The sequence below is a fragment of the Acinonyx jubatus genome, chromosome A2 (genome assembly GCF_027475565.1).
Source record: "Acinonyx jubatus isolate Ajub_Pintada_27869175 chromosome A2, VMU_Ajub_asm_v1.0, whole genome shotgun sequence".
Lineage (NCBI taxonomy): Eukaryota > Metazoa > Chordata > Mammalia > Carnivora > Felidae > Acinonyx > Acinonyx jubatus.
The window spans coordinates 148,016,043-148,032,904 of record NC_069383.1 but is presented as its reverse complement, the minus strand read 5'-3'; the positions used below and the strand labels follow the sequence as shown (position 1 = coordinate 148,032,904).

General features: G+C 38.4%; 1 protein-coding gene and 1 long non-coding RNA gene across 2 annotated transcripts in view; one reads left to right on the top strand and one right to left on the bottom strand.

Moving 5' to 3' along the window:
* The window catches only part of PRKAR2A (protein kinase cAMP-dependent type II regulatory subunit alpha), a 108,492-nt gene that overhangs the window by 36,703 nt on the left and 54,927 nt on the right, over positions 1–16,862 (bottom strand). The window contains exons 2-3 of the mRNA XM_027038680.2: positions 13,153–13,188; positions 1,603–1,655 (exon numbers count right to left, since the gene is read on the bottom strand). Coding sequence (XP_026894481.1) covers positions 1,603–1,655; positions 13,153–13,188 — 89 coding nt within the window. The remainder of the gene's footprint in view (positions 1–1,602; positions 1,656–13,152; positions 13,189–16,862) is intronic.
* LOC128314906 (uncharacterized) lies at positions 5,637–16,506 on the top strand. Its single transcript, XR_008297153.1, has 2 exons — positions 5,637–5,837; positions 14,285–16,506. It is a non-coding gene; the product is annotated as an uncharacterized LOC128314906 (long non-coding RNA).

The window sequence follows — 16,862 nt, the reverse complement described above, 5'->3', positions numbered from 1 at the left end:
GCTGAGGGTGACCCTCAAGTTTTGGGCCTGAGCCCTCTTGGGAGGATGGAGCTGCCATAAATTGAGCTGGGGGAAGACTGTGGGTGGAGAAAAATGTTTAAAGGGAAATGATCAGGAGCTCACCTTAAGTCTGAGTTGCCTACTGAAATCTAAGTGGAGACGGCAAATAAACAATGGCTATAAATGCTGCAGTTCAAACATCAACAATTTAGTAGTGGTGGTGGTGTTATCTACTAAATCAGTGTTGTTGGAAGGATTAAACAAGTTCATACATGCAGTATTTAAAACAGTACCTGGCATTTAGTAGGTGCTCAAAAACTTTTATCATTATTACTGATAGTCAATAAATGTTTATTTAACTAAAAAGAAATAATCAGTGCCTAGTATAGCTGTTATAATTCAGAGACCTAAGTCCTGTCTTCACCCTAAAAAAAAACTATGCTGCTTAATCTGACGAGAAATAACAAAATGTCAAAAGTATTAAGTATTTTAAATTTGTGATATTAAAAAGTTAGTAAAAAAAACTGTTTTAACTTTTAAGTCATCAAAAATTTTTACAATAACCAGAATAAATTTTTTCAAAATCTACATATCTATTATAGTCATACAATGGGAATAGCGTTTTATTATTAGAATACTGCAGAAATCTTTCATGGACTGCTCATTTTAAGGTACACTTGAAAGATCATTAAAGCTTATTTTATAACATCAATCTTTGAAAAATGGTGGTTCATATTTGCTTTTATAAAAATAATTTTGTAATTATATAAAAGTTTAAAAATCTGAGTTTTTAAGAAAAGACCAAAAGTGTACCGTAGTCCTGCCATAACCACTGTTAACATTTGGGATATATCCTTCCAGAGATAATTCTTTGTATTAATAAATACAAAGATGGATAGATGGATAGATAAATAAATATATATGTGTGTGTATACATATGTATTTTAAAGTTTATTTACTTTTTTTAGTAATCTCTACACCCAACACGGGGCTCAAACTCACAACCCCGAGATCAAGAGTTGCATTCTCTTCTGACTGAACCAACCAAGGGCCCCAGATAAATATATTTTTTTAAGTTATTTTTTTATTTTAGAAAATATACCTCATATAAACAACATTCCATGCCATTAAACTTGGTCCTGTACCATCATTTCCAATGGCCGAAGAATCTCTTGATTTGAGTACCATAATTTAGCCCCTCGTAATCCTCTAGTTTGGGTCATTTAAGTTGTTTCCATTTTTTACTATTACAACACCTCAATGATCCCTGTTTGTACGTCCTCAGGAAGGATCTCAGGAAGGATCCAGTTGTTTGTTAAGGATGAGTTCTCCTTCAGGTAACTGCTGAGTCAGTTGGCTTGACTATAGTTAAGGCTCTGACAGCTACAGCTAGGCACCCCTTCTTACCACAACCCCAACTACTCTTGTTTTCATTCGTCTTAATATTTTTCAATCTGGTAAATAAAAAAAATAGCATCTTGTTGAAATTTTAATTTGTACTTATTTTAATTATCAGTATGATTAGATTTGGCATATAGAGGAGGAGAAGAGTGAGTGGGGAATAAAACAATTCTACCTAATACCTTTGCATTAGTATCTTACCCTTGGATCAGTATCTTCCTCTTCCTCATCAGGGTTATAGGTCTCAGCACAGACTAAATTTGGAGAGGAAAAAAATAAAGAGAAAAATGAATAAAACAGATGTAAGCTTTTACGGGAAAAATAGAAGGTGAACATAGTTTCCTTTTATTCACTGTTTTCTAAAGCTGTAGTAATTTTTAAAAGCCTTTTCTTCAATTAACAAATATATTAAGTACCTACTAATGCCAGGCATTCTATCAGGTGCTAAAATGCCAGCTTCCTAGGGATTGGTAGTCCCAAATAGAAGAGAGTTGATAAAATGTATCACATACTAAATCCTATGGTAATGGCAAGGACAAGTAAGGAGGTGCTATCTTTACTGAATTTTAAAGCAAGGGTGGAAAACCACAAAGTACAATATATGCAACATAAACACATATCCATGTGATACTATGGAATTATCATACACAAGTACTATATGATTTCCCTCGTATGTGGAATTTAAGAAACAAAACAGATGAACATAGGGGAAGGGAAGGAAAAATAAGATAAAAACAGAGAGGGAGGCAAACCTAAATGGATGATGGGTACTAAGGAGGGCACTTGTTGGGATGAGCACTGGGTGTTATATGTAAGTGATGAATCACTAAATTGTATTCCTGAAACCATTATTACACCATATGTTAACTAACTCGGATTTAAATTAAAAAATAAGCCCCGCGTTGGACTCTGTGCTAACAGCTCAGAGCCTGGAACCTGCTTCCAACTCTGTGTCTCCCTCTCTCTGCCCCTCCGCCACTCATGCTCTGTCTCTCTCAAAAACTAAATAAACATAAAAAAAATTGTTTTAATTAAAAAATAAAATAAAGGACCTGTGAAACACACACACACACACACACACACACGGATATGGATAAATTACAAAAAGAATCAATTAAAATTGCTCAACATCACTGGGGCGGCTGGATGGCTCAGTTGGTTGAGCGTCCAACTTCAGCTCAGGTCATAATCTCACCGTTTGTTGAGTTGGAACCTGACGATGGCTCTCTGCTGTCAGCACAGAGCCCACTTCAGATCCTCTGTCTTCCTCTCTCTTTGCCCCTCCCCTGCCTTGCACACACTCTCTCTCTCAAAAATAAACATTAAAAAAAATTGCTCAGCATCATCATGTACACGAATGACTTTAAAAATAAGAATGAATTTCAAACAAAACATGATACTATGTATCAGTCTCTGTTCTGGGTACAATATTATCTAAAAACCAACTTGATTTTGTTTTTTAATTTTTTTTAATGTTTATTTATTTTTGACAGAGACAGAGCATGAGCAGGAGAGGGACAGAGAGAGAGGGAGACACAGAATCCAAAGCAGGCTCCAGGCTCTGAGCTGTCAGCACAGAGCCCAACGCAGGGCTTGAACTCATAGACTGTGAGATCATGACCTAAGCCGAAGTCGGACGCTCAACCGACTGAGCCACTCAGGGCCCCCCAACTTGATTTTTTTTTATAGGTAACCTGTGTTTGTGCCGGCTTCCTGCAAGACTTGTCTTTATTGCAATTCAAAGATTTAGAAAATATTCACTGAACATTTGTTTATAATAGCAAAATATCAGAAATGATATAACTATCTATTTGAATAATACAGCTATAAGGAAAAATGAGGGGGGCACCTGGGTGGCTCAGTCAGTTAAGCATCCAACTCTTGATTTCAGCTCAGGTCATGATCTCAGGGTCCTGAGTCAAGCCCGCACATCGTCTGGCTCTCTATTGGGCTCTCTGCTGGGTGTGGAGTCTGCTTAAGATTCTCTTTCTCTCTCTCTCCCCCTCCTCCCCATACCTGCTGGCTCGCTCTCTCTCTCTCTCTCTCTCTCTCTCTCAGAAAGAAAAAGAAAGAAAAGAAAAGAAAAGAAAAGAGAAAAGAAAAGAAAAAGAAAAGAAAAAAGAAAGAATAAGGAAGATCTCCATGGGCTAATAATGAGTTCTAGGGGAAAAAAGCAAGGTGAGGAATATATATAGTATGCTATGCCTTCCATAAGACAGGACTTTTACGAGAAAGGAGAGCTAAGAATGGGGAGAAATAAATATGTAAATATGAATATATACACAAAATGTTTTTTTACTTATCTATTTTTCCAAAGGGAAACAAGAGAAGAATAAACCAGGAAATTAGCACGCAAGGAATCCAAATGGTTCTTGGTCCCTATACTCAATGCTAACAACTAGGGGACAAAGTGACACTGCTCTAAATTTAACTCCTGGTTTCTTAAACACATTTACTCACTGCAGCCTTGGTCTAGCCGCATCCCAGCTTCCCCTTCCCATTGATTCTCTGAACTCATGGAATACCTGAGAAATGGTATGTCCTGTAGACAGGACTCCCTTCCCTGCCTGGCCTATAGTACTCTAGTGTGGACCACACCTCTTGTACTGTAATGCCATCAATATTCTGCCTGTCCAACAGGGACCCAATATCCTTACACAGAGAAAAATCAGGGAGTTAGAAGGGAGTAAGAGGACAAATACCATTCTAGTCCCTAAAACAGCATCAAGTGATGCTCTGCAGGGAGGTCTCCTGAGTTCCTAGCTGGCAGAGGCTTTGGGTAGCTGAGCCAGGTAAGCGACAATGGGAGGTAGATAAATGCCTTTTCCCAGCCATTCCTGATTCCACAAGATGAGGTCAGTGTACATTTATCTCAGATCTGTCCTAAAGATTAAGACACTCAGCTTCCTGAGTTCCTAGATGCTACTGCTGCCACTTTTTGCTTCTTCACAGGTATCTCAGTAGGAAATCTGAGGAAGCTGCACTGAGGGCAGACATGATGTTAAACTGCAAGCCTCTTGGTTCTCTGTGCTCTTGATTAATGTTGTCATTAACAGCCCAGTTTTCTAAACTAGAAATCTGTAACTTATCAGGGCTTCCTTCGTTCACCTTTTATCCAATGAATACATCAAATTCGACTTCAGAAATACTCTCATATCTGATCTTTATTCGATCTATTCCAATTCCTTGGTCCGGGAACTCAAAATGTCTTCTTAAAAAAATGCATTTAAAAACTTTCAATTTGGAGACAGATGGGTAAATAGGTATTATTATACAAACTTTCTCTATTTCTGCATATGTATGAAAATTTTCATTTAAAAAGTTTAAAATAGTAAGCCTTCAATGATGAGACTGACAGCATTTTACTGATAATGATACAGTCTCAGACTAGCCTATTTCCAGGCTTGCTTTTCCTCTGATTTTGAAGGGAAGTACTTCAGCAACTTAGCTTCCTTTTATATTTTTAGACATTAACGTAAGTGATGCAGCAAATATTACAGTTTTAAAGTCTTAAGGTACAGAAGTATGATTTAAACAAAAGTAGTTATTCCCAGTAAAATTATCGATGTTTCAATTTGTGGAAAAGTATTATGCTTTTATTTTTCAAAACTGGTTTTGAATTTTTTCCCTTTTCTTTTGAACTTCAGACTTACCTCCCTTGGCCTTTTCCCTGTTTCCACCCAACCTCTCTACTTCTTCCTGGTCTTGATCCCAGATCATTTTTCTCATCTTCTATATAAAGAATCCATTTTTAAGTGTCTATGTGATTGTTGCCCCTTGTGTTTATACATATCAGGGAGCTTGTTTCAGTGCACAAGTGACCTGGGAGAAGCCCAGAGTCTGTGTGATCCCCTCTGAAGCCTCAAGAACTACACTGAGTGTCATGAGATGTTCAAGACCTACTGAAAATGAAGACTGAAAGAGTAGCACAATCCCTTGTTCACGGGAATTTGTTTTGCCACAGTTCTCCAGCAGATGTCACTGGTTAGCAACATGAAACTGTACAAAGTGACCAGAGACTATCCAGCACAATTTCTTCTTCCAAATTTTAACTGATGCTTCCTTCATCCAGAATGTGAATCATTTTTTAAAATATTTTACTTTTAAGTAATCTCTAGACCCAATGTGGGGCTTGGACTTATGACCCTGAGATCAAAAAGTCACACACTCCACTGACTGAGCTAGCCAGGTGCCTCCAGAAAGGTGAATCATTAAATGTGCTGGTGAAAGAAAACCCTTTCATTTCTACAAAGAAATGAGCCGGATCCTGGTCACAGCCTGAGACCCTATGCTGTCCTGCGAGCTCCCATGAAGAATTAACTCAGCCTGTGCGTATTAGTCAGCTTGGGCTGCCATTACAAAATACCAGTCTGAGTGGCTTAAAGAACAGAAATCTATTTCCTCACAGTTATGAAGGATGGAAGTTCAAGATCAAGGTATTGGCACATTGTTTTTCTCCTGGGGCCTCTTCACTTGGCTTGTGGATGGCTGCCTTCTTGCTGAGTCCTCACATGGTCCTTTGTCTCTATGGTGCACTCATGGTGTCTTTTCCTCTCTCTCTCTCTCTCTCTTTTTTTAAGTAGGCTCCATGCCCAACTAAGGGCTCCAACTCAGACCCTGAGATCAAGACATGAGCTGAGATCAAGAGTCAGATGCTTAACCAAAAATAGCCACCCTACTTCCTCTTCTCATAAGGAAATCAGTCCTACTGGATTAGGACTCCACCCTTAACACCTTACTTAACCTTAACTGCCTCTTTTTTTTCAAAGGCCCTATTTCCACATACAGTCATACTGGGGGGTTAGGCTTCAACATAAGAATTTGAGGGGGACACAATTCAGTACTTAACACTGGATTTGTAAGTTATCTTAAGTAATGTTTGGTGATATTTCAGCTGAAGATAGCTATTGGTGGAAAAAATCCTGAATACTGTGAAAGGATATTAAGACAAAAATCAGTATTCCACTGTAAGTACGTAAGCCTGAAAAGGCAGAGACACCTGGTGAAGGAAAAGCACCTATCACACAGACATGAGTGACTACCATGGCACCAGATTCTCAGCAGACTCTACTGACTGGGCACGTTCATCAGATGCTCCCTGCCTAAACGTGGCATGATGCCAACACACAAATTTCTGATTAAAATGCTTGGAAGCTTCAACATGTGTTTAATAAATGAAAGGGTTTTCTGAGGATGACATTTTTTAATTAACAGAATCAGACTAACATTTCAAACTCAAAGACAGTTAATACTACTTTAGGACTATTTCAAGAAACCCGCTTTTAAAGAATTTATGAACTCTCTTCATTTGATGAATTTATCACATGATGTAAAAGGACTGCTGTGCTAGAACTTAAACTTGGAAGGCATAGCTTTCAATCCCAAATGCTTTGCAATGGAGAGGCAGCGTCAAGCAGGGAAAGACCTCACCTCTGAACATGCACTGGGGTCTGAGCTTGGCCCTACCCACCACTATTCACTATTTCCCTATATCCTAGATCTTTGGTCTGTCTCTTCAGTGGTAAGAGGAGATGGGATAATGATACTAAAACCATGTAAAAGGTTAATAATAGGAGGAGATATATTTAAAACACAGGGCTGGGCTCACAGGACATACTCAGTAACTGCTAGGTCTCTTTATGCTGCTTTACATTCCAAATTATTATTTGGTCAGACACACTGAGTTATCGTTGGAAGTCTTCTGCAATCTCTGACACAGCACATGTCTTCACACAACTAGTTATTGCTAAACTCTATGGATCACATAAGGAGCCCCATTCCCTACCTCTCTCGCCAAACTTCTTTTATCTCCTCACCTACAGCCAGAGCAGCAAGATCTAGTTCATCCCCCTTTGAGTCTTAAGACATCCTTTTACCTAGAATGCATCCTTCTTGGTACTAGCCAGACAGTAGCCATGTTTTACAACCTCCAGTGCAATTTCTGCCTCCTTCAAAGAAGTGTCTCTTGATTTTTTTTCTGCCCACAGTAATTTCTCCTCCGGATTTCTTTTTTCCTTTTTTTTTTTTTTTAATTTTTTATGTTTATTTACTTTTTGTGAGAGAGAGAGAGAGACAGAGTGTGAGCAGGGGAGGGCCAGAGAGGGATGGAGACACAGAATGTGAAGCAGGCTCCAGGCTCTGAGCTGTCAGCACAGAGCCCGATGTGGGGCTCAAACCCACAGCTGTGAAATCATGACCTGAGCTGAAGTAAGACGCCCAACTGACTGAGCCACCCAGGTGCCCCTCTCCTCTGGATTTCTAACCTGTTCTTTTGTTCCTTCCTTCTATCCATCCATCCACATTTACTGACATTGTTCTAAGTGTTAACTATATGCATCAATGAACAAAACAGACAAAAATTCTCTGATTGGAGCTTACCTTCTGGCATAGGGAGCTAGATAATAGGATAAATGAGAGAGAGAGAGAGAGAGAGAGAGAGAGAGAGAGAGGAGAGGAACACTAAGGAGAAAATAAAGTAAGGGAGACAGGGTGTGTGTGTGTGTACTAAACCTTACTAAAGACCTAAGTGAGAAGAAGTCTTTCAAGTGACAGTGTAAAGGATATAAATAATCCACAAAGATGGTTTTGAGGAGATTTGGGAGCAAAAGTCTGATTAGACTGGCCTCAAGAGAGAATAGAAGAAGAAAAAATAGATACAGGAAATATGGACAACTCCTTCAAGGAATCTGCTATAAAGATAGACAAAAAAAAGTGGTGGCTGGAGAGTAAAGAGTGGTTTAAAAAAGTCGTATTTTATTTTTTACGAAAGGGAAGTCAATGCTACATTTTTTTGCTGAGAATAATAATCCAGTCGAAGGATGCAGATTATGCAGGAGAAAGGCAGTAACTGCTGGAAGGATGAAGGGATGAGATCTAATGTATAGGTGGACACTGGACTCAAATGCAAGTAAGGAAGGACAGATGTGGTAGGAGTCTATGGAAACTATCTTCTGTTGCTTTTATTTCCTTAGTTAAGAGAACAAAATCATCTGCCAGGAATGAGAATTTGGGAGGAGGTACAGGTTTGGGGAGAGAGAAGGTAAGAAACGCTTATCTAGGAGAGTAGAGTGAAAGAAGTATAGAGACACAGTATGAATGCTGGCATCTAAAGCCTACTAGAAGTTAATGATCAGGTGCTCAAAGTAAGGTCAGCCAACAGGCCTGTGTATTTTCCCTCAATCAAGTACAGCTGTGGTGCACATACAGCCTAAGAGGACAGTTGGGATTAACCAGAATGTGTTTTAGACAAGCAAGGAAAAAAGAAAAAGGAAACTGAGGATATGTGCCACAGAGTGGTTATAATCACTGAGCAAGGAATTTAAGGTTAGTAAAAGAGGAAGTGAGGAACAGTAAAAATGAAGCAAGATCAAGTTGTCAGCGGTGGAGCAGGGCAGCAAAAGAGCCCAGGCAACAGCAGGCAGCGGGAGACTGGGATCGCTGAGTATGAGGAGTTGTGATGCCTGTCGTTCCAGAGTATGACCACGGGGGTGAGTGGTTGAAGTAGGGTGGAAGACAAGAGGTGAAGAAATGGAGGGCAAGATTTGAAGAATTATCTAGATGGAAATAAGAAGAAACAGCCCATGGATTATTAGATAACTAAAACAAGGAAGAGAAGTGACTGACAGAATAACGTGAGGTTTGAAGGCGAGGGTTTTAGGGAGGAGGGAGAGAGAATGGTTTGGAAGCAATAAGGAACAACAGAAACATTCACCCATCTATCATCAATGTTACAAGGAAAATGGAAGAGAAGAACCATCATCTGAGAAGCCTCTAGGGCAAGCCAAGCTTCAGCTAGATCAGGAAAATAATACACTCCAAGAATAGGCTGAGATTTTAGGGGATTTAGATGAAACTGTCCTCAGTTTCTGCATCTGTCCACTGGGGATAATCATAATGAGGCATGTACCTCATAGTACTAATGTGAGGATTATGTTCAAGGACATAAGGAAGGCAATTAGAGAGATCTTAAAATGTGCACCTACCACACAGTCTGCACTAAAAAAATGTTAGTTATTCCTACAGGCTATTTTCTCTCCTGCATAATCATTTTGATTCTTCTAAGAATCTTTTACTTTCACTTAACATTTGAATAATATTAAAAAGTTTTTTTAAATTTTTTTAACATTTATTTATTATTGAGACACAGAGAGACACAGAGCATGAGCAGGGGAGGGGTAGAGAGAGGGGGAAACACAGAATCTGAAGTAGGCTCCAGGCTCTGAGCTGTCAACACAGAGCCCGACGTGGGGCTCGAACTCACAAACTGCGAGATCATGATCCGAGCTGAAGTTGGTCGTTTAACCAACTGAGCAACCCAGGCGCCCCAATATTAAAAAGTTTTAGGGGCACCTGGGTGGCTCAGTCGGTTAAGCGGCCGACTTCGGCTCAGGTCATGATCTCGCGGTCCGTGAGTTTGAGCCCCGCGTCGGGCTCTGTGCTGACAGCTCAGAGCCTGGAGCCTGTTTCAGATTCTGTGTCTCCTTCTCTCTGACCCTCCCCCGTTCATGCTCTGTCTCTCTCTGTCTCAAAAATAAATAAACGTTAAAAAAATAAAAATAAATAAATAAATAAATTAATTAAAGTTTTAAATCTTCAGTAAGACTGTAAACTCTAAGGAGGAGGGATAATATCATGTACTTGTCTGGGTTCTCCACAGAGTTCAAGGCCTGAACAACACTGACAGAAAGCCCAAGCAGCAATTCATGAACTAACACCACCTGTGACCTCTACAGAAGATGTCACTGTACTCTCTCATCTCCGAGATCTGTCTTACACATGTTAAGAGATATCACTAATTGTCTGGGGAAAAAGGGGTATAGGGCAAGGATAAACAGAAATGGGAGATAATAGTGCATATAGATCTCACACCAACCTTAACTGCCACTCTATTTATTCTCTGTAGCTGTCTCTCTACACATAAGAACATATTTTTTTCTATCTCCTTTCAACAGACTTTGGTGTACAACTTACCAAAGGCTTTCTGAAACATAAATGAGCAGATTTTCTCAAAGAAAAGGATTGAGGGATAGAAAAGGGATTCCAAGTGTTACTAGAAATTAGGTCATATGATAGTTTAAAATCAAGAAACCTTCCCAAGAATGAAGAGATATGAAAGAATGATGTGAGGGGTGCCTGGGGGGCTCAGTTGGTTGAGCGTCTGACTCTTGACTTAGGCTCAGGTCATGATCTCAGGGTTTGTGAAAATGAGCCCCAAGTCAGGCTCCGCACTGACAGCACAGAACCTGCTTGGGATTCTCTCTCCCTAACTCTCTCTCTGTCTCTCTCTCTCTTTCTTTCTCTGCCCTGCCCCGCTCAAATGTGAGCATACACACTCTCTTTCTTTCTCAAAATAAATAAATAAACATAAAAAAAAAAAAAGAATGAGGAACACCTGGGTGGCTCAGTCAGTTAAGCATCCACCTTCGGCTCAGGTCATAATCCCACAGTTCAGGAGTTGGAGCCCTGTGTCAGGCTCTGTGTAGACAGCTCAGAGCCTGGAGCCTGCTTCAGATTCTGCATCTCTCTTTCTCTCTCTCTCTCTCTCTCTCTCTCTGCCCTTCCCCCAACTTGCACTCTGTCTCTCTCTCAAAAATAAACATTTAAAAAAAAAATGATGTGATACATACAGCTCACATAGTAATTCTAAAACACATTAACCTCCCTACTATACAATCATAGAAACTCTAAATGTATCCAAAACTCAAACATTTTACTTATAAGGAAACTTGCAGAAAATATATTTATCAGTTCTATAAAAAAAAGGAGGACTCTTCTTAGCTTCAGAGAAATCACGAAAAAAAAGAAGATCTATATATTCAATAAATATTTAGTGAGTGCTTGCTATGTGCTAGGCAGTGTTCATGGTACCAGTCACATATTAAAATTCGAGTCAATAAAAAATAGCAAAATTAAAATAAGCAGCACAACCAACTTGGGAAATGTTGCATTGAAACTTTCAAAAGGTTAAAAATGATGACAGAAATTTGCTCAAACTTACAAAAAAATAATCGCGATAATAGATAAAAGAGAAAAATACTACCAAACTAGTCCCATAGGAGAAAATAAAAACACATTTCTCATATTTGGAAAACACTCATTTTTGTTAATAATCAAAGGAGTGCCAAATAAAACAATCTGAGGTACTATTTTACATCTAAATTAAAGTAGTAGGCACCACCTATATCAGTGAGACGGTGGCAGAAGAGAGGCCTTTGTAGGGTGTTCTTTCTCCCTGCAGTCTATTCTGTAGAATGCCTCTGGAAAGCAATACACAGAAAAATCCAGGCAATGCTCAAGTCTCCGACCAGAGAGTGCTACTCAGCACTATAACTGAGGAAATAATTTTAGTGGTTCAACAGTGTATGCAAGAAGTTAATACAGCATAATCTAGAATACCAGAGAAATAGCAATACAAAAAGTAGTTTTTATGAATAGACATTTTTCCAAAGAAGACATCCAGATGGCCAACAGACACATGAAAAGATGCTCAATATCATTTATCATCAGGGAAATACAAATCAAAACTACAATGATGTATCACCTCACACCTGTCAGAATGGCTAAAATCAACAACACAAGAAACAAAAGGCATTGGCAAGGATGTAGAGAAAGGGGAGCCCTCTTGCACTGTTGATGGGAATGAGAATGGTGCAGCCACTCTGGAACACAGTATGGAAGTTCCTCAAAAAGTTAAAAATAGGCACGCCTGGGTGGCTCAGTTGGTTAGGCGCCCGACTTCAGCTCAGGTCATGATGATCTTGAGGTCCATGAGTCTGTGCTGACAGCTCAGAGCCTGGAGCCTGCTTCATACTCTTTGTCTCACTTTTGCTCTCTGTTCCTCCCCAGATCACACTCTGTCTCTGTCTCTCTCTCTCTCAAAAATAAACATTAAAAAAAAAAAGTTAAAAACAGGACTACCCTAGAATCCAGCAACCACACTACTAGGTATTTACCCAAAGAATACAAAAATACTAATTCATCTCTCTTCCTCCGCCTCACTTGTACTCTGCCTCTCAAATAAGTGTTAAAAAAATTTTTTTAAAAAAATACTAATTCATAGGGATACATGCACCCCAATGTTTATAGCAGCATTATCTACAATAGCGAAATTATGTGAATGGCCCAAGTGTCCATCAATTGATGAATGGATAAGGAAGATGAGGTGTTTATATACAATGGAATATCACTCAACCATAAAAAAGAATGGAATCTTGCCATTTGCAATGACATGGATGGAGCTAAGTGAAATAAGTCAGTCACAGAAAGACTAAGAAGCATATGAATTCACTTACATTGGAATTTAACATGTGGAATTTAACAAAACAAATGAGCAAATCGTTGTTAAAAAAAAAAAGAGAGAGAGGGAGGCAAACCAAGAAACAGACTCTTAACCATAGAGAACAAACTTATGATTACCAGAGGGTAAGTGGGTGGGGGGATGGATTAAACAGGTGATACGGATTAAGAAGTACACTTGTTGCAATGAGCTATATGCAAGTGTTGACAAAAAAAGTAGTTTTCAGAAGTCATAATTATGAACATGGAAAAATACTAATGACATAAATGAGACAAACTAATATGTACATATATACTCAGAACTTGAAACAGAATGGAGGAATTGCAGGTAATTTTTATAATGTTCTGTAATGCTGCTAACTTATCTTTTTATTTACAAGATCAGTTTATTTTTATTTAAAATAATCCCATCTTAAAACAGCATTTTGGCAGTATGTTATGAAAGAGAAAACATACCTGATACTCGCCGATCAAATCTGCCAGGAATTGGGACTGCAAAACAAAGAAGAAGCAATGCTCAGGCATCATTATGTCACATGACCCCACCTTTAACAATAGAACTAAAAGCACTTTAATACCAAATGTTGGGTCAATTCATACTCTTCTATAATCAACCACAGAGAGTAGTTCAACATGATCATATAAAGGCAATATAAAGAAGAATGTATCTTTTTGAAAACAAGCTCATTATAACTTCAATGTACTCAAGGTGGCAAATTTATTTGTTTACATTCATGTTCATCTAATTTGTATCATATTGGGGCACCTGGGTGGCTCAGTCGGTTAAGCATCCAACTCTGGATTTCAGCTCAGGCCATGATCTCATGGTTCATGAATTCGAGTCCCACATCTGGCTCCGCACTGGCAGTGTGGAGACGGCTTGGGATTGTCTCTCTCTCCCTCTCTCTCTTTCAAAGTAAATAAGTAAACTTAAAAATTTTCTTAAAAATAATAATTTGTATCATATCAAATGAATAAGAAGCCTACTGGGGCACCTGGGTGGCTCAGTCGGTTAAGCATCTGACTTCAGCTCAGGTCATGATCTCACAGCTCGTCAGTTCAAGCCCCATGTCGGTCTCTGTGCTGACAGATCAGAGCCTGGATCCTGCTTTGGATTCTGTGTCTCCCTCTCCCTCTGTCCCTCCCCTGCTCATGCTCTCTCTTTGTCTCACAAAAATAAATAAAATGTTAAAAATTTTTAAAAGTCTACTAAATTTATTGGTAATGATATTAAAAAGTTAAATTTTCTTCTTTAATATTCTTCAAAGATAATCCCAAGACTGCCAGATAATAGCATTTAAATTTCATTTCAAAACAATTTAATAAGTTTTACACTAAAGTGAAAAAGAAATTAGCTGTTAAGTTATATTCTCACTCAATACGGGTAGGTTTTCTCCTGCCCATGGTCAGTGTATTAATCAGAAAAATGTACCACGTCTTTAGGTTGAAAAATAAACACAAATTTTCTCTTTGCTAATTTTTCCTGCTTTTTACCTATCATTCCTTATGTTTGGTGGTTATCTAAATTCTCAGTACTAAACTATATCATTTGAATAATGTAGGGTTTTTTGTTTGTTTGTTTTTTAAGATTTTTTTTAAAGGAAACTCCACCCAATGCGGGACTAGAACTCATGACCCCAAGATCAAGAGTCACATGCTTTACCAACCGAGCCAGCCAAGTTCCCCAAGGTGGGTTTTTTTTTTTTTTAACTTTCAGAGCTTAATCTGATTATCTTAATTTTAAAAATTATGTAAATATCCTTTCTCACCCTCCATAAAAGGAGAAATTTGAAGATTAGTGAAAAATAAATTGAAGGTGGCTCAGAGAGCCAAACTCAACTAATATGAGGCCTCAACAAAAATAGACTCAGGAAAGAGACAAATGCTTATTCACCACAACAGAACAAGAATTATCTTTTTTATAGCTTGGGGTAAAAGTTATGTTATTGGAACAAACAGGTAAAATTTCAAAAGAAAACCCGAGCCATTATTGATAGAAAGTACCTATGATAGTCCTTTCCCACTTCCTCAGTGAAACTGTGGATTTGTCAAAATTAATGCACCCACCAGCAAAGAAAGATGGTAAATTCAGTTCAACAGATATAGGTAGGGTACCTAGTACATGACAAGCACTGTTAGTAGACAATTTGGGAGACAGTAGTAGATAAAATAAAGACTCCTGGTTTCATGAAACGTGCACTCTAGCTTGAGATGTGTGGGAGAGTTTCCTTCAATCACTTAAATCACACGTTCCTGTCACTCAAATAGATTAGATGAAATGTGTAAGAGCTTACACTCTCAATCCAGGCCTCATGGGACTTCCATAATTAAAACCCCACTAAACATCAGTATATAACCTAAAATTATAAAACATACAATGAAACAATTTGGCATGGGTGCTATCAGGGAGTATCTCAAAAAAGGATTAGATATTAAAATTATGGAACTACTATAAAATCAGAACAGAATGTTTAAAACAAAGACAAAAATGGGAATCAAAGCATAAATAAAGGAATAAGATACAACCAAAACAAAGCAAGGAGGATTGAAAAAATTTTGGAATTTCTAGGAAAAAAAATAACACATTGAAATTTTTAAAAACTATGATGCAAGGCAACTTCTCTGGGTACATAACATCTAAAAGTGCTGGAAATTGTAAAACATCACTACCAACAACTTACTACAATAATACTGATGTAAATGTACAGATATAAATCGCAAGGAAAATCAGAAAATATCTGGAGATAAATGAAAACAAAAACAATATACTAAAACTTATGGGTGTACTAAAAGTAGTGCGAAGAGGGAAATTTGTAGCTATAAATGCTTATGTTCAAAAAGAAGAGGAGTGCCTGGGTGGCTCAGTCGGTTAAGCGTCCAACTTCAGCTCAGGTCATGATCCCGTGGTTTGTGGGTTCGAGCCCCGAGTCGGGCTCTGTGCTGACAGCTCGGAGCCTGGAGCCTGCTTCAGATTCTGTGTCTCCCTCTCTCTCTGCCCTCCCCCGCTTGCACTCTGTCTCTCTCTCTCCCTCTCAAAAATAAATAAACATTTTAAAAAAAATTTTTAAAAAGAAAAAAAGAAAGAAAAAGAAGAAAAATCTCAAATTAATAAGCTAATTGTATACCTTAAGGAAGTAGGGGGAAAAAGGGCAAACTGAACCCTAAAGCAGCAGAAATAAGGAAATTCAGAGTGGAGAGAAACTAAAATAAAGCATAGGAAAAAAAAAATCAGTGAAACTGAAAGTTGATTCTTTGAAAAGATCAACAAAATCAATAAGCTGCTGATTGAATTAGACTAAGAAAAAAGAAGAGTTAAATTACTAAAATTAAAGTGGGGATATTACAATGGAATACACAGAAATAAAAAGGATTATGATACTCTGAAAATAGTATGCCAACAAACTGAATAACCTAGATGAAATAGAGGAAATAGACAAATTTCTAGAAATACACAAACTTCCAAAACTTACACAAAAGGAATAGAAAAATCCCAACAATCTGTAACAAATAGGGGGATGAAACTGGTAATCAAAAATCTCCTGACAGGGGCGCCTGGATGATTCAGTTGGTTGAGGATCAGACTCTTAATTTCGTTTGGCTCAGGTCATGAGTTCATGAGTTCAAGCCCTGTATGGGGCTTGGAGTGTGGAACCTACTTAAGATTCTCTGTCTCTGTCTCTCCCTCCTCCCCTCCCTCCCTCTCCCTCTGTTCCTTCCCCTGCTCACTTGTTCTCCTTCTCTAAAAAAAAAAAAAAAAAAAAAATCCCTGAACAGAGAAAAGCCCAAGACTAGATGTCTTCATTGTACATTCTACTAAACATTTAAAGAATTAACATCAACCCCTGTTATACTCATCCAAAAAAATCAAAGATAAGGGAATACTTCCTAACTCATTTTATTTTTTTCAGTTTTTAAAAAACTTTTCATTTTATTTTTTATTTTATTTTAGATAGAGAAAGAACACACACGTTGGGGAGAGGGGGAGGGAGGGAGGGAGGGAGAGAGGGAGAGAGAGAGAGAGAGAGAGAGAGAGAGAGAGAGAGAGAGAATCCTAAGCAGGCTCCAAGCTCAGCACAGAGCCTGACAAAGGGCTCAATCTCACAACCCTGAGATCATGACCTGAGCTGAAATCAAAAGTCAGATGCTCAACCAACTGAGCCACCCAG